Source organism: Oryctolagus cuniculus, chromosome 5 (assembly GCF_051225735.1).
Source record: "Oryctolagus cuniculus isolate XC-2025 breed Fujian yellow rabbit chromosome 5, ASM5122573v1, whole genome shotgun sequence".
Taxonomy (NCBI): domain Eukaryota; kingdom Metazoa; phylum Chordata; class Mammalia; order Lagomorpha; family Leporidae; genus Oryctolagus; species Oryctolagus cuniculus.
The window spans coordinates 159,089,599-159,107,784 of NC_142871.1; the positions used below are offsets into that span (position 1 = coordinate 159,089,599).

An 18,186-nucleotide genomic window follows, 5' to 3' on the forward strand; every position below is an offset into this window, starting at 1 on the left:
AGTGACCACTTTGAGTCCCAGTTCTGCTCCCAATTCCAGCTTCTTGCTGATGCACACCCTGGGAGTCGGCATGTGATGGCTCAAGTCCTGGGTCCCTGTCACCCATGTGGGAGATCCAGACTGAATTTCAGCCTGGCCCAGCCCTGACTACTCCAGGTATTTGGGGATTGAGCCAGTGGGTGGAAGGTCTCTCTCTCTCTCTCTCTCTCTCTCTCTCTCTCATTGTCTCTCTGCCTTTCAAATAAAAAAATGAAAATAAATAATAAGCTAATTATTTCACACCACAGGTTCAAGGCAGAAACACCTTCTGTTACTTTTCTTTCTCTGATTAGGATACATGAGGGTAATACAAAGAGTTCATGGAAAATCAAAAGAAAAGTTTAGTACAAAAAATTTTAGGTGAATGCATAGGTTTTTTATAATATCCATTTTCCATGAGCTTTTGGAAGATCTCTTGTATACATAGATTTCAAAAATGCTTTGCACCATGATCATTTCCCAAGAACCTTTGGGAGTGCCCCACTGAACTGACCAGGTTAGCAAGGTATCAGCCTTCAGTCCTAAGAAATCGGGTAGCACAATCAAAGCATTTCACAGGCTCCTGTCTGCACAGGTCAGGGAGCTGCAAGAGGGAACACGTGGACTTGTGCACTGGAGTGAGGCAGCCGAGGCCCTGTGCAACGCCCCACCCAAGGGACAGGGCTAACCATGCACCCCAGAGTCACCAGGCCTGAGGACAGGCAGCTGTGTGTTTCCTCACCAGCTCCCACCAATCGCTGGCTGAGTGCTGCCCCCAGACAGCAGCTCCTCTTCCTCGTCCAATCCTCCCTATCCCCACTGGTGTTGGGAAAGGCAAACCCCGCACTTCCTAGGGGAGGACGGATTTTACAAAGTCAATTCCAGGAAGAGATTTACCCACCAGAAGACTTTGGGGATTTTGTTCAGCTCATCAGCTAGTGGGGGAAGGCATCCTGAGAACCATAAATCAAGACATAAGGAGTCGAGCCGGTTTTATGACAGAGCAGGTAAAGTCGCCATCTGCAGTGCCAGTACCTCATCTGGGCGTCAGTTTGAGTCCTGGGCGCTCCATTCCCAATCCAGCTCCCTGCTAACATGCCTGAGAAAGCAGTAGAGAACGGCCCAAGTAGTTGGCCTTCTGCACACATATGGGGGACTCAGAAGAAACTCCTGACTCCTGGCTTCGTATCGGCCCAGCTCCAGCCATTGCAGCCATTTGGCGAGTGAGCCAGTGGATGGAAGATCTCTCTCTCTCTCTCTCTGTAATTTAGACTTTCAAATAAATAAATAAATCTTTAAGAAAAAATAAGAAGGAAGGAGCCTCACTTTGGGTGCACTGACCAATGATTCTGGGTTTAACCGTGTCACTTTGGGCCACTGAAAGTGGCTCTGAGAGTTCCCTCGTTGTCCCAAGGAGTCTTGGGCTCCATTGGGAAAACAGCCTAAAAGAAGTTGAGATCCCACTATATCCTTGGCTCCTAAGGACATTTCCTGGCAATGGTGGAACTCAGCAAATAATCAACACACCATGCAGGAATAAATGAGTGCACATATTCTTTTTAAAAAAATTTTAATAATTTATTTGAAAGGCAGAGAGAGCATGACAGAGAGAGAGAGAGAGAGAAGAGGTATCTTCCAGCACAAACCATTTTAATTTTTTAGATATAACAATTGACGTTTGGCCTAAATTGGCTAATATTTGTCAAGACCTTGATTTTCTTCTACTGACATGCATAGAAGCAGAAAACTAGAACCCTGGTGCCCTGGAGCTGATGTTGAGCAACAGTGGGTTAAGCTACCACGTGGGATGCCGGCATCCCACATCAGAGCTTCTTCCGATCCAGCTCCCTGCTAATGTGCCGGGAAGGCAGCTGAAGATGGCCCCAGTGTTTGGGCCCCTGCCACCCATGCTGGGAACCCAGAAGGAATTCCAGCTCCTGACTTCAACCCGGTCCAGCTGGGCTGTTGCAGTCATTTGGGGACTGAACCAGCAGATGCAAGATCTCTCACTTGCTTGCATGCTTGCTCTTTCAAATAAATAAATCAAACAATCTTTAAAATAGAGTCCTGGCCCCCAACACACATCCGAAAGCAAGAATCTCATGTGTACCTCGACCTGGGTCGGTCAGGTCGTGTTCTGATCACCTCTTTCCAAAACAGGACAGCTGACTTCGAGCCTGGAAAAGGGAAGATGGTGTGGCACGGAGAACCAGGGGAAGGGCACTCTGGAACTCCATTGCTCTGGGTGTCAGCAGCCTGGGTGTTCTGGGCTGAGCAGGCCCCGGGACTGCCTTCTAACTAGGCTGCAAAACTCTCACGTCTTCCATTTCTTTCCCACTTCCCTTGTAACAAACTTCATGGAAACAAACGGCCCCGCACTGCCACTGCGTGCTGCCGAAGAGGCGCCACTCGCTCTCTCCAGGGCTGATGTTCACTGGCAGAGGAAATGCAGCGCCCTTTCCCTAAGGAAAACATTTGGTGCCACCTGCTGGCCAAACTTCCACTGACTTCTCCGCCTTCGCAAGCTATCGGCGTCTCCCGGTGTGAAAATCCCCCCTGCGACTAATTTAGAAAACTTCTAAGAACACAGAGAACTTAAGTTCCCTATTTCCTCATTGACAATAATCGCCATCTATGATGTTCTGCCAGTCCACTTGTGATAGATGTGTTTTCCTGACCGGGTTACTTTCTTTAAGCTCAAATGTTCTCTAAGGGAATATATTTCACGCAGAGTTCACTTGTGAGCAGAAAGAAGGGCAAAAATTATACACAATTTCCTGAGCATAAAAAGAGGAGAAGGAATTGCGTCCCCCACATCCTCTGGCTCTTCCAGCCCTCACACTCTAGGATTCCAACAAGGTTTCAGAATGTTCCCCACACTGGCATCTGGCCAGGGCCCCGTTCCAGGGCCTGGAGAAAAGGCTCACCGACACGTGGGGCCCCAGGTAGCTCCCTCTGATGCTTCTGTGGAATATTTCTTCCTCCGTCATCCCTGAGTGTGAGAAAAGCAAGAGGAATGAGCTCCAATGTCTTGACAAGCCCATGCTAAGATACCAATTTTTGATGGTTGATAAAATCAATACAAATTACGTGTCAGCGATCCACACCCTGATAAAACAAAAGCATGTAAAATCCCCATATGCACAGCCATGTACGGATACACAGAGAATAATCATCTTCCTGCCTCACCCCTACCTATCCATGAACACTGGCCAACCCATGCTGCTCCACGCACCAGAATTCAGATCCATACCCTGGAGACACCTGAAATAACCCAACTCACAGATCATTCATTTCAACCCCTCTTCCCACAGACAAATGGATGGAGACCCAAGAGTTTAGGGGGTGTCACCAAGGGCCCTTAGGAAGTCACAGCAGAACTAGGGAGCGCTGAGGTCTCCTCACTCTGCGTCCCCCTCCCTCCCATGCCTGCTCTAACTCCCGTCCTCCCTTTGGGTGAGGGGATGGGAGAGGCAGTGCAGGCCCCCATGCCCTGACCATGGGCCAAATGCATATCTTATGTCTTCCTCTTGTAAAGAAATGGAAAACAAAATGGCAAAGGAGAAAATGGCAACTCAGCCAAGCCGATGAGGACACTTCCAAAAGCTCGGGGAAGAATGGAAAGAGATTTCTTTCGGTGCGAACAATCTTTCACGTGCACGCACAGTGTTGGCATGATGTGCATCTTCCACGAACTTTTGGATGACCTCCCTAGGGCCTGAGACGAAGCTAACACTGATGCCCTCTATGCCGGGCACATTGTACTTGTCTCATCAGGTCTTGTCAACTCCTTAACAGAGTACATTGTGTCCATTTCACAGGTGAATAGACTGAGGTGCAGGTGGGGAAATTGCCCACCAGCTCATGGTTATAAAAGGACAGAACCTACACAAGAAATCGGGACCCCCCTGACTTCAGATTTTTCCTCCTGCCCCTCCCCAGAGGGTGAGAAAGGGGGCAGGGTACTGCATTTGCATGTCATTCAGTTCCACCTGAAGCCCCTTCCAGGCCCGCAGGAGAGAGGCTGCTGTGTTTTAGAAGGCAGACGAGGACACTTGGCGACAGCAGGCCGTGTAAGCTCGGTAGCTGTTGAGCTCAGCGTTTGCCTTTAAAATGAGAATTATTGTCTCAGGGTGAACACTCCGTTCAAGCGTGAGTCATGCAGCCCAGCAGGTCTGGTTTGTTTTAGTGAGATTCGGGGGTGGGGGGTGTTCCCCAGCACAGCGTGCCGCAGAGGATGCACACACACACACACACACGCATCTGCACACTGCAGCTGCTCCAGGCCTCCGTCACCCGACAGAATGGGGCCTGTTGTGACCCCCACACATCCTTAAGGAATGTGATGTTTGCGAGATCATCGGCAGGAAATGACCTTGAGGAAAGCCACTTGATGTCATTCTTGAATGTTCTGCCCTCAGCTCCCAAAACTGTAAGGAATGAGGTTGTGAGTGCACATCCATCAGCTGCACAAACAGAGGCCACCAAAGGACTTCAGGAAAGAAAAGAGCCGAGAATCACAATCACTCGCAGGCGACCAAATATGGCAGCACCGGCAGGAAGCAGCTGCCGGTCCTGACTCAGACCAAGCCAAGCCCGAACCCCAGAGCTGCCATTTGCCCAAGACAGGACAGGGACCACAGACAAGGGGTCTTCAAAAAGATCATGGAAAACTGCACATTATGAAAATTTTTAAAAATGCACAGATTTCAATTTTCTGAGAGCAAAATAAACTCATCTTTTCTTTCTTTCTTTTTTTTTTTTTTTTTACTGTGTAACTTTTAAAGTACCCTCACATCCATTCAACATCTCAGTGTTCCCATCTGCCTGATAGGAGCTGCCCAGCCTGGCTCCCCTGTCCTCCTGGTCATGCTGATGCTAACAGAGTGAACCTGCAAGCCCTCGCATTTAACATAAAATTGCTGGCATCAGATTCCCACAGGGGTCAATTTGCTCTCAGCGCTGTTCCCTCCTCTCCTTGGTAACTGTCCCAGCTGTGGATTCAAGCCCCATCCCCACTCCTGAATCCTGCTGTGCCTTCTCATCTCCCTGCCTTCCACTTGCCCCCACCACCCCTCATCACCCACCCTGATGCTACAGTGAGCACCCCGAAATGTCACTCTTAGGCCATGGCTGTTATCACCTTCCTTTTTTTTTTTTAAAAAAAGAGATTCATTTATTTATTTGAAAGGCAGAGTTACAGAGAGGCAGAGACAGAGAGAGAGAGAGAGAGAGAGAGAAAGAGAGAGGTCTTCTACCCCTGCTGGTTCACTCCCCAGATGGCTGCAACAGCCAGAGCTGAGCTGATCCGGAGCCAGGAGCCAGGAGCTTCTTCCAGGTCTCCCACATTGGTGCAGGGGTTCAAGGACTTGGGCCATCTTCTACTGCTTTCCCAGGCCACAGCAGAGAGCTGGACTGGAAGTGAGCAGCTGGGACTCAAAGCCAGACTACAGGCGGCAGCTTTACCCACTACGCCACAGGGCCGGCCCCCATTATCACCTTTCTTCTGGCATCATTCTCCACTCTCATTTCAGACAGACCCCGGCTTGTGTGCTGAGTCCCCAGAGCTCTCTGCCTTGCCATGCGCTCCCAAGAAGGTTGTCTCTACTTTTGTCTTCTTAAGCAGCCTAACGGATCTAAGAGGCAGACCATTCCTCTCACCAGAGGCTGGTGGAGTGGAGTGTTGGTCCACATCTCTGTTCCGTTAAGAATGCCCTCCATCGCTGGAGTCTGCTGTCTAGGATGCACATGTGGTTCTGCCACACAGCGGTCGCACTGCCCTGTTCATGTGCACGTTTCACTAAAATCAACCTTCAGTTACACGACTTTTCATTCTCTTCCTAATACCGTATCTGGAATAGAGCAGGACCTTAAAGAATGCTTGTTGAATGAATGGATGAATGGATGGATGAAGCCATCCAGAGTATAGTTTTCTATCAGACAAAACGACGACGATCCTAGTACACGATACAAGAATATCCATGTGTCGATTACACTTGGCTGCCAGTTGCCATCTGTGGTCACTGCCTTTTCCAGAGAGAGATGCCAGGACAGATGCCAACCTTCTCTCCCAATTAGGAAGTGGTTCCTGCGTGACATACACGAGACGTCTTTTCTGTGAGATGTCGTGACCATCACGTAAAAGCAGCAACCAAGCAAGGTTTTAGGAGGCAAAGTCAGAAGCACCATGAGCACTCTGTCTCACCATCTCACCCCGGAGGCAACACTGCACACTCACCTGAGTCATCAAAATCAACAAGACAGGTGGTCCAGGGAGACAGGAACTCTGAGGCAGAAAGGAATGTGACATCAGCCAAGGGACACAAACACTTGATGTGGGTCTAAGGTGTAAGATCTGCTCCACCTACTCACCCAAAACATTCAAAATCCTGCCTGCCACTGTACAGCCCAGAGGACAAATTAGTGGTGTTGTATAGGGACTGCTATGGAATCATTGCAATTAAGAGCAGTCATTTAGCTTCTGTTCCTGTAATTATAACTTCCCCTGTGTGGACAGACAGATCCCTCATTGTGTCTGGAACAATCACAGCATTCCAAACACAAAGCAAGCCAAAGCAGCATACCCCTGGGCCGACTCTTTCAACAATCTATCTCTCAACAGCTCCACGAAGCAGCCAGCCGAGGACCCGAGTTTCCTGCCATTGTTAGCATGTTGAGCCTGGAATTCCATCCAAATGGATTTGACCCCTTTACTAAACAGCAGTACATATTTCCCTGATTACTATATTCCTGTGTTTAGATGGGAAGTGGCAGGATTAGGGGAGGTGTAGGGAGAAAGACAAGGAAAATAATAAAGAAAAACAACTTCATTCCATTTGGTCTGTAATGGTAACAGCCTGGAATTATAGCTTCATCCACAAGTTTAATACGTGCTCACCCATCTATCAGCACAAACACATATATCAAAAATCCTGAGTTCTGTACATGCAGTGAAGTAGCCAGACTGGGAATAAGCAGTATACCCATCTTTATTCACAAACAGTGTGCCGTGTGTGCTTCTTTTATAATTAGTTACAACCCATCATCCCCTTGTGATTTTTCCTGTCTACCTGAATTCTGTTCCTTATATTATTTTCTTTTCCTGGTGATGCTGAACTTAAACCTTTTGTTATTAGGCAGCCACAGTCATTCCTAGACTATATAATGGCCTTAAGAAAGTTCATGGAAAATGTGCATTATTCTTCTTTTCAAAGATCTATTTATTTATTTGAAAGGCAGAGTAATAAAGAGAGGGAAAGACAAAGAGAGAAAGAGAGATCTTCCATCTGCTGGTTCAGTCTCCAAATGGATACAACAGCCCAGGCTGGGCTGGGGGACACTAAGCCAGGAAGTCCCTTAGGGCTCCCACATGCATGGTAGGGGTCCAAGCACTCAGGCCATCATCTACTCCTTTCCCAGGCACATTAGCCCAGAGCTGGATTGCAAGTGGAGCAGCTGAGACTCGAGCTACTGCTCACAAGCAATGCTGGTGTCACAGCCAGTGGCTTAATCTACTGTGCCACAACACCAGCCACGTACATTGCTTTATTAATACTATGCTTTCACAAACATCTTGAAATATCCTTGTATAGGACTGCAAAAGCCCTTCTCCTCCACAGAGCCTTATACCACCACACACCTTTGATTTCTGCTATTTCCTCTAATGCCACAGCTTCTACCCATGTTTATTATCTTTTGTATCAAGCTGGAACTACCTTATATAGATCAATTCCTCACACTTTTATCACCACGTGTACACCAATGCCCATTTGTCAATGTCCCAAAAGCAAGGGAAAAAATAATTCACTATTTAAAATCCTATAAGGTTATCAGGATTAAAAACTAACACGCTTTAAAAGACACCATCAGGAAAGTAAGAAGACAAGCCACATAATGGGGAAAAAAATTAGCAATCATGTATCTGATAAAGAACTTGCACCTAGAATATAGAAAACAATCACAACTTGAGAGAAATAAGCCAATGGAAAGTAGGGCAGACTGCAAATAGACATTTCTCCAAAAAAGACATAGAAATGGCCAAGAAGGCCATGCAACATGGACCACCAAGGAAGTGCAAGTCGAAAGCACAAGAGGATTTCAACTGATACCCACTAAGATGACTATAATAAAAAAGACAGATAATAGCAAGTGTTGGTGAGAGTGTAGAGAAATCAAAGCCCACAGGAACTTGCTGATGGGCGTGCAAATGGTACAGCAGCTTTGGAAACCATTTTGACAGTTCTTCAAACCATTAAACATAGAATTACCACATGATCCGGTGATTCAATCCCAAGGTATATTTTCAAGAGAACTGAATGCACATGTCTTTGCAAAAATGTGCACCAAATAGTCACAGTAGCTTTATTCACAAGAACCAAAAAGAAGACACAACTCAAATGCCTACCAACTGATGAATGAATTTTTAAAAATGTGGTCTATCAGGGCCGGCACGATGGCATAGTAGGTTAATCCTTCACCTATGGAACCGGCATCCCATATGGGCGCCACGTTGTATCCCAACTGCTCCTCTTCTGATCCAGCTCTCTGCTTATGACCTGGGAAATCAGTGGAAGATGGTCCAGGTGCTTGGGCCCCTGCACCCATGTGGGAGAGCCGGAAGAAGCTCCTGCTTCTGGTTTTGGATCAGCACAGCTCCAGCTGTTGCAGCCATTTGGGGAGTGACTGATGGACTGAAGAGCTTTCTCTCTGACTCTTCCTCTCACTGTCTGTAACTCTACCTCTCAGATAAATAAATAAAATCTTTTTAAAAAATGTGGTCTATCTGTGGAATGGAATATTACTCAGCAGCAAAGAGAAACACGGTACTGATGAGTGCTCCAACAGGGATGAATCTTGAAAATGTACCACGTGAAAAAGAAGTCACTCACAAAGGACCATAGATTGCTGATTTTATGGCATCAAACATCCATGATCGGCAAAGTAAGGAAGATAAAGTAGGTGAGTGGCTGCCAAGGGCTAAGAGAGAAAAGCATTTCGAATCGATTTCTCTCCAAAGAAAATGTGGAGATGGCCAAATAGAAGTAAGCAGGGACTTCAAAAAGCTTGTGGAAAACTGCAAGTAAAAGCTAAAAATGAATACTATAAGCTGCATTTCTCCACATCAGCTCTATCGAGCTCTAGATATTCTTCTGAGAGTTGACAAAAGCCATAGGGCCTACCACTGAAAAACTGGGGTTTCTGGGAAGTTAGCCATGTCAAGGCAGTCTTTTTGTACATTATCAACTGAAGATGCCGGTCAGATGTCGGGAAAAGTAATACAGGATGATTTTCAGGCCAAAACATTTGAAACCCATGAATAGCTTTTCATGACTAGTATTTTGCATGAACTTGTTGAAGACCGTGAGTATCCGGGGGCTGCAGCTAAGGGTTGCAGTTTCTTTGGGGGATAATAAAAAAGGTCTTCAGTTGAATGTGGTGATGGCTGCACAGTCCAATGAAGACACTAAAGGCCACTGATCTGTCCATTAAACGGGTGAATTACATGCTATGTAAATTACATCTCCACAAAACTTCCTTTACAAAAGGCAACTTTAGGGACGTACACACAGACTCTTTGCAGTCCTGTCCTTACATTGACCCTGCTCTGGACAGCTCAGGGCCGAAGGCACGCCCCCCTCTGTAGTCCCTGGCGCCCGCACCCTTGGCCTCTATGCCCTCACCTGTAAGATGAAGAGGGTGGGCAGATGCTCTCTGAGGATATGCCCACCCCTAATTCTTTCAAAAAACAGTGAACTCCAAAACAATTGTGCTGATAAAATGGCCTGACTGTTCTTTGAACTCTCTGAAAGTGATCATATTCTTTTCCTTGGTTTTGAAAATTCCACCACAGCCTCCACTGGGTAGTTAAAATAATAAGTTGATTGTGTTTGATTTCAATAAAAGCAAAGTGATTTGTTTACGTGCTGATAACAGTCTTTCCCTCATGCTGCATCGGGTGGGCTGGCCGGGGCGCTCTGCCATCAGGACCAGGTTCTCTGGGCCTGTGCTGGGGGCCTGAGAAGCCCCTTCCTAGGTCTAACCAGAGAACACCAGTTCCCCTCAGTCTTCCTTCCCCCCTCCCATGGTGGGAGTACTGAAAATGTTCAGAATCCATGTAGATAAATCCAAAATAATGTGTGTACTATTAGTAATTCTCTGAAAATAGCATTATTATAAATTTGTTGGCTTTTATTTAGTCACAGGAAACTTTCAGAATTTTGCTTGGCTTAGTCTGGCTTGATAGATCAAGAAAATTTAAGAGGACAATAATTGGTTTTATTCCACAACCTTGTTAGAAGCTCATGCTGAAAGCAAGTCTCATACCAAATTGTCATATACATACAGACATTAATTTGCTGAACAGTCGTTAAGAAAGCAGGCTCAGAGCAGTTCAGCAACTAGTTCTGCAAAGGATGAAGTCCCCGCTCTCGGTTCTCTGTTCCACGAGGTGCTCTAAGCCTGTCCTGTAAAAGACATGCTCACTGCAGACACGTCAGCGCTCCTGGACAAGATTCTAAACTGCACCCTGTGTTATCTATTAAGCCAGGGACTGCACAAAAGGTTAACTGGAGCTCAAACTAAGAAGCATATTCCCCAAAGAAACAAGTTCATGGTCGAGTGGATTATAAGGGTCCTGCTCCTTCAAGATCTGGGAGTACCTCTAAGCTCCAATCTATGTATCTTGGATCCCTTTAATTTCACCAATGAGAACTAACAATGTGCTCCCTTCGGCAGCACATATACTAAAATTGGAACGAGAGCTAACTAACAAGACATGAGTTTCATTCTTCATTGTTGGGGCCAATGCGGAAGCATAGCAAGTCAAGCTTGCCACACCAACATCCTGTATCAGAGTGCCAGTTCAAGTCCAGGCTGCTCCGCTTCTGATCCAGCTCCCTGCTAATGTGTCTGGGAAAGCAGCAGAAGATGGCCCAAGTACTTGGGCCCCTGCCTCCCACGTGGGAGACCTGGGTGGAGTTATATGTTCCTAGCTTTGACCTGGCCAAGCTCCAGCTATTGGAGTCTTTTGGGGAGTAAACTAGCAGATGGAAGATCTCTCTCCTTCTCTCTCTCTGTCTCAACTCTGCCTTTCATATAAATAAAATAAATCTTTTTTTAAAAACTCATCATTGATGTGTGGTGTAAGAGTTATCAAAGCAATGGTAGTCAAACACAGACAGCTGGCCAAAGTTGTGCTTGGCCTTTCTGATAGAATCCTACCTGGCCACCTCCTGAGCAGACGGAGTTGACCTGGAGTAACACAGTGTCACAGTGTATATTCCCAGGTATTTCGGTGTACATTACAGGCATAACAAGGTTGTGGGTGAAAACTGCATACATAAAACTGCTTCAAAACATTTTGGCATCATTTCCTAAAGAATCACCCCATTCCATCTTTATCTTTCAAATATATATACATGTATATTTTTTAAATCTGGTTTTCTTCAAGTTAGGCCTGCATATGACAAAATGCTGGCACTGGACCAAGCAGCGAGGTGAGCATTTGGAGAGCCCCCACAGAGGGACCTCTGAGCAGATGATGGTGATGGAAGACTGAGTCCACCTGGTGACATCCCTGCCACTGGAGGAAAGGCCTCTGATTCAGTGGTATTGAGAGGCACAGGGCTGTCACTCCCAGCCTGGACTCCCCACTGCTCCACCTGGGGCATGGGAGGGGTGAGTGAAATATCAATATGACAGCATGGTAAAAATTGTGGATTACTGGGGCTGGTGTTGTGGTGCAGTGAGTGAAGCTGCTGCCTGTGACTCCAACATCCCATAACAGTGGGCTGGTTTATGCCCCCAGCTGCTCCACTTGCAATCCAGCTCCCTGCGAATGCTCCTGGGAAAGCAGTAGAAGATGGCCTAAGTACTTGAGTATCTGCTACCAAAGTGGCAGACCCAGATAGAGTTCCAGGCTCCTGACTTCAGCCTACCCTGGTCCTAGCCATCACAGCCATTTAGAGAGTGAACCTGCAGATGTTACAATCTCTTGTTCTTTCCCTCTCTATCTGCCACTCTTGCCTTTCAAATAAATAAAATAGGGGTCAACACTGTGGCGTAGTGTACTAAGCCTCCACCTGTGGCACAGATATCCCACATGGGCACCATTTCATGTCCCAGCTATTCATCTTCCAGTGCAGCTCTCTGCTATGGCCTGGAAAAGCAGTAGAAGATGCACCTGTGTGGGAGACCCAAAGGAAACTCCTGACTCCTGGCTTCAGATAAGCCCAGCTTTGGCCATTGAGGCCATTTGGGGGAATGAACCAGCAAATGGAAGACCTCTCTCTGTGTCTCTACCTCTCTCTGTCTATAACTCTACCTCTCAAATAAATAAATAATTTTTTAAAATAATAATAAATACATAAAGCAAATCTTCAAAAAGAAATTGTGGGTTACTGTGGGAATGCACAGCAACCTTGTTTAATTAAAACACAAGCCACGGTTATCCTCAGGATGGTGCCTGACTCTGAGCCCGCAGGTATCCTATGTCCACCACAACCGAACAAGCAACTGTATTTCCCTGGATGCCATCAGCCATGAGGGAGCTCAACAGCGCTCATCCTGAGTGACCACTGCTCTCCCCTGCTCTGCCCTTTCCTTCCTTCTACCTCTCACTTTGCCCACTTGTCCCATCCTCACTCAAAACTGCCCTATAACCCGGCACTCTGAATTAGTAACTTAGTTCACACTGATGTGGTAGTGATTTAATGTTTACATTTCCAAAGGAAATGTATTGTGTGGACCACGGTGGGTGGGTGCCAAGGAGCGCATCTCGATGGTGGGATTCCAACAACTGTTGCAGCAGAAACCTGAGCAAAGTTACTCTTCAGCTTCCTCAAGTCAGCTGTGTGGGCCCTCGTGTGTTCCTCATCTAACAGAAAACTGAGTTCTCTGCTTGCTCCAAATTTTTAGGGATCGTGAGATGATCTTCCCATCTCTAGGTAACTGTATTTCAAAATAGGCTGTAAAGAATGGTTACCCTCTCTCTACAAAGAATGCAGCTGTTCTCTAAAAAGAAGAGGAGAATCGGGTTTATTCCAAAGCCTGTAGTGTCAGAACCCCAGTCACACCCGGGGGTTGGGGAGACAGGGACGGATGACATTGGTTGTCCCAGGGGCTCTCATTTCTATCGGTTCTGGTGGGGTGTGGGGACTCCTGAGCTCATGGCACATTATCTGGGGGGAGATGTGTGAGATGACCAAAGGAAGACACTTGGGCAAAGAGCTTCCCATAACCCACGAGCCCTTGGGACAACCAATACCATCCGCCCTTACTTCTGCCACTGTGTCATGGCTGGATGCTGACACTACAGGGGTTGAAATAAACCCGATTCTCCTCTTCTTTTTCTGAAAAGGCCGTGCTCTTTGTAGAAACGAGGGCAGGATTCTTCACGACTCCTCCCCTGAAAAGTGCTTGGAGACTGAAAGGCAAGAGCCCGATTCACCTGCCTTTACCTGACACTTCCCACTCGGCCCCGATGAACACACACCAGGAGCCCATTGAGGCCTGGGCCCTGATGTTGCAGCTCTCGGCTCACTTTGCCTTCGTGCACACCGGCAGCCTGGCCCTTGCTGTTCTGGCTCCAGTACAGGCATTTCTTTTTCGACCATGACCTCTCACTCACCAGTATCCTGCTTGTCTAGTCAGATCTTGGCCTGAAGCTCTGAAAGAACATGCAGGTCCAACTCACACTCCCTGACGATGCTGGGCCTTGCAGGGCAGAAACAGTGCTCTCAGCTCAGGTTTTTCAATCTTCTAAGCATGACCAGCTCTGCCAATCCCGACATTCCAAAGGAGCGACTTGCAAGTTCACATGCTTCCTTGAAGCTGTCAGTCATGGAAGAATGGGACAAAGGCTTTGTGCCTTCTCAAAAGACCTGAATCTTCATGAACTTCATTTTTCATAGAATCCATACAAAAATGTGACAGTCCTGCATTGCCTAGGCACCATCTATTGCTTTTTTGCCTGGTTCCTCTGTCCAAGTTTTAATAATTCTACTGGAGTGGAGACCATATTTGCTACTTGTGTTTGTTTGAACACTTAGGGTTTGAGAAAATATTTGCCTCCCAAATTCCCAATGATAGACAGATGTCCCAGCTCATTGCTGCTGTTTTTTAAGTATCTTGGCAGGGAAAGAATTGGCTTCATATTTCAAAGAATCCTTTTTCTACTAAAAAGTTCTGGCGTCCCCAAACAAAGCACTTTCCATGTGCACCCACAAAATGCAATTATCAGGATGTCTTAAAAAGAGAAGACAACTCTTCCTTTTCTCTGGGGACTCACTAATTAGCTCAGTGACCTTGGGCTTAACCTCTCTGGATCTTAGTTTCCTTCTTTGTAAATGAGGGAGTTGTTTGATTTCTAAGATTTCCTCCAGCCACGACCTTTCACAATCCAATCACAACAGGTCACCGCAAAGGAAGCCATAACTTTCCTCTGAGCACAGGGAATTTCAGAGGAATATTAGAAATCTGCAAATAGCGTTTAAGATCTCATCAATCTCCCTTTGCTAACGGAATGCATTTCCAATTGCTCCTTCTGGATTCTTGCACTGAGTAATAGGAAATAGCCTGGAGGGGTAGGATTTGATGGACCTCTGTGACAGCAGGGTTCATTCTTCTGCTTTTGCAGTCCAAAGTCAAAAACAGAAATCCACTGAAACTAATTCTACTCACCAGGCCAGACCCAACAGTAGCCTTCTCAACCATGTCTGTATTGATGTAAAAGGGATGACCATGAACCCGTGCTTTCATCGATGGAAGTCACGCAAGAAGGACGCGGGGCTCAGCTCTTTCAGTCCTTGTTTGCATCACTGGCGAGGCAAAGTTCTCCCTCTGGGATCGAAAGAAGTAGAGGAAATCCGGGGTCTGTCACTGCTCCCCTAACCTGCCTCTGCCTGAGATTGGTTCATAGAGTTGCAGATCCATGAATCTCTTAAGTTCTGGATGTGAGGGAGTGGGGAAGACAGGGCTGCCAATCATCTGCTGATTCCCTGGGAGCTAGGCTATTATAAATCTATAAGTGTCGCTTTGTCCCCAGCCCCTGACTTGTCAGCACATTCTAAAATATCTGCACGGAAAAGACCAACTCTGTCGAAATGCCCCCGATCACTTTAGGTGCAAAGTGATCATAAGAAAGCCAAGGGGGGAGCTACAAAGGAGTTCGCTGCAGAAACCTGGGCTTCTGCCTGGAGGTGCCTTTTCTCTTCCCTGTTCCCTGAGTGGTGTGTACTGTTCCTCCGGGTTTTTACTCAGCCCCACAGACATTGTGGCCATGAATGACTGTTGAATGGAGCCCTAGGAGTTCAAAGGAAATGGTTGGTCTTGGCTCTGTTTTCTTCCAGAGTTACCATCACACGGGGATGTTTAAGAAGTGTTTTGGCTCACAATTCAATTTCCTTTTTTAAAAAAAGATTTATTTATTTGAAAGGCAGAGTAACAGAGAGATAGAGAGAGAAAGACACAGAGAGGCAAATTTTCCATCTTCTGGTTTACTCCCCGAGTGGCCCCAACAGCTGGGCAGGGCCGGCCCAAATTCGGGAGCCAAGAACTCTATTCAGACCTCCCATGTGGGTAGCAGGGGCCCAAACACTTGGGCAATCTGCTGCTTTTCCCAGGCAGATTATCAGGGAGCTGGATTAGAAGTGGAGGGCCAGGACTTAAAGTGGTGCTCATAGGGGATGCTGGTATCACAGGTAACAATGTAATCTGCTGTGCCACAAAGCCAGTCCAATTCAGTTCTTAACCTGCATTCCTCCACATGTCCATTTTCTCATAAAAAGCAATCCGCAAAAATAAAAGTTACATTTTTATTTTGTTGTTTCCTGTGTGCATAAATTCAGCTTTTGTTCCCATTAAGTACATGGTTGCTCAAAGGACAAAGGTTTACAAGAGGCTAAAAATGCATATTTTTTGTTAAAAACTTGCAGTTGGAATTTAGACTTTTCTCTTCCAAACTATGAGCTCAAAGAGATGGGGAAAGTTCATTACCAATGATCCAGTTTACAAAGGTCTAGTGAAACATTGGAAAACTAAGACCATGCAAAGAGAAAACTCGTAGCTTCTGCTAGAAATAGGGGAGAGGCACTGGCAGAAACCGAGTGACAGAGCACCTCAAAAGAGAAGCGTTCCCAGACAGCGCGCGCGCGCACACACACACACACACACACATCTATCTGAACCCAATGGCTTGATACAAACATATTCATGTTTCCTGAGCTTCATTTGTCCTTTGTTCATTAAAAATTGATAATGTATAAATTCTGCTGCAGAGGCAAAGTTCTGCAAGCTGAGGCTTGATTCTTTAGTTTTTAACCATATAAAACCCCTTGCTGCTTCCCTATTGACCACTTACCAGAGCTGACCATTCATTTACTCAACACTTTCGGGGAACATCTATCAATAGTCGAGACACTGTGGGTACAGGATTACAGAGTACTGGCTGTGGTTTACAGCGCTCCTGTCTGCTGACTGAGATGGGCGTAGAAAGAGAACTGGAGTAGCAATGTTTGGTGTAAAAGGAGGAATCTGTGCACCATATGCAGAAACACAAAGTGGTGACCGGAACTGCTTGGAGAAACGAAGCAGGGGCCCAGAGCACAGGCAACATCTGTGCTGAGTACGGATGGATGCGGCTGAGTGCTCACTGGGGAGGCTGTAAGAGCAGTTCCTGCAGAGAGAAGAGCATAGGAACAGTGCAGGTCTCAGACCTTACCTGGGTGGAGATTAGCACTGACCAATCCCCGTGCTAAGATATTGTAGCATCTTTACAGCACGGGCAATGTGGGAGCATAAAAGGATTCAAATTCTCTCTCTCCCTCCCTGTCCAAGTCAATATCAATGTTATCAATTTTATGGATTATGGCTTTAGTTGACATTTTTGCTTTTGGAGAATATTTAACAACAGTGGGTAGAAGGAACCAGAGGAGGGCGAGGCAGGTAGGAGAATGTGGGGATGCTCCTGGTAAGGGCTGAGGAGGAAAAACCTAACTTAGGGAGTGAGAAAAGAGAAGACTCACATGCAGCGCCTAGGGCCCCAGGTCACACTTGTGTCCTTGGTTATCCTCATTGGAAGTGGATGATCTGTAACCTGGGGACCACAGCGGCATGAAGGTTTTAAGAACTGTTTCCCTAGAAGACCCAGCTCTTTGTTTCACTTGATCACCAGAACTCATGCCAATGCAGAGCCTAGAGACACAGCTGTCCTCATTGGAAACAGCGTTCATGGCTTGTCTTGAGGCTAAGGCAGACAGCTTGACCCTGCTTTGCAAAACAAGGCATGAGAAGCAGATGAGGACTGTGGGTAAGATGTGAACTTACTGTGTAGCAGCTCTGCCAGTCCACATCCGATCTCCCTCACCTTGAGAAGTTGATATTGATTCAAGGCAGTCTACTTATGAACAGATGAGAAAACACCAGATAGATCATCCAACAACTGAAGACTTCTTTATTCACTCAAAAGGAAGCACGAGAGAGAGAGAGAGAGAGAGCGCTTCCATCCACTGGTTTACTTCCCAAATGCCCATCACAGACAGGTATGGGCCAGCCTAAAGCTAAGACCCAGAAACTCCACTGGGGTCTCCCACACGGGTGGCAGGGCCTCAAGTACTTGGGCCATCTTCTGCTGCTTTCCCAGGTGCATCAGTAGGAAGCTGGATCAGAAGTGGAGCAGCCGGGACTCAAACTGACACTCCAGTATGGGATGTTAGCACCCCATGCAGCAGCTTAATCTGCTGTGCCACAACACCAGTTCCCATGCAACAATCATGAGTGGGGTGACAGTGGAAATGAAAAAGCCATTTATACGCATGAGCAAAAGGGAGAGCTGAGGTTCATCAGAGCTCTGAGGACAACAGGCAGCAGAAATCAGGCAGGTTCCGCAAAGCAGGTGAAAAGTATGCACCATCTGTCCCACCATCACCCTCACACACAGAGAGCCTCCACCCTCAGATGCAGAAGCCCAAGCACAGGAGACATCAGTAAGTCTGGCTGACTTTCCACATTTATTACTTCTTTTCTGTTCTGAACGTGGCATATTATTGGGCCTCAATCAATGCTTTTGAACGAATGAAAGCACTGGACTGCGCATGTGGTTTTGAAACCAAGGTCTAGGCCCTTGCTAGAAGCTGCAGGCCCTGCTACAGGGAAGTGTGTACTGGGACCAGC

At 46.8% G+C, this 18,186-nt stretch overlaps 1 protein-coding gene across 2 annotated transcripts in view; it reads right to left on the bottom strand.

The window, feature by feature from the left end:
* Positions 1-2,291: 2,291 nt before the first annotated feature.
* The window catches only part of TMEM170B (transmembrane protein 170B), a 116,015-nt gene continuing 100,120 nt past the window's right edge, over positions 2,292-18,186 (bottom strand). The window contains exon 3 of one of the 2 annotated variants that reach the window (XM_051855850.3): positions 2,292-3,010. In XM_051855850.3, coding sequence (XP_051711810.3) covers positions 2,862-3,010 — 149 coding nt within the window. In that variant the 3' untranslated portion in view covers positions 2,292-2,861. Of the gene's footprint in view, positions 3,011-6,212; positions 6,305-18,186 lie in introns of those variants that run through there. The other variant, XM_089333396.1, reaches the window with a different exon arrangement.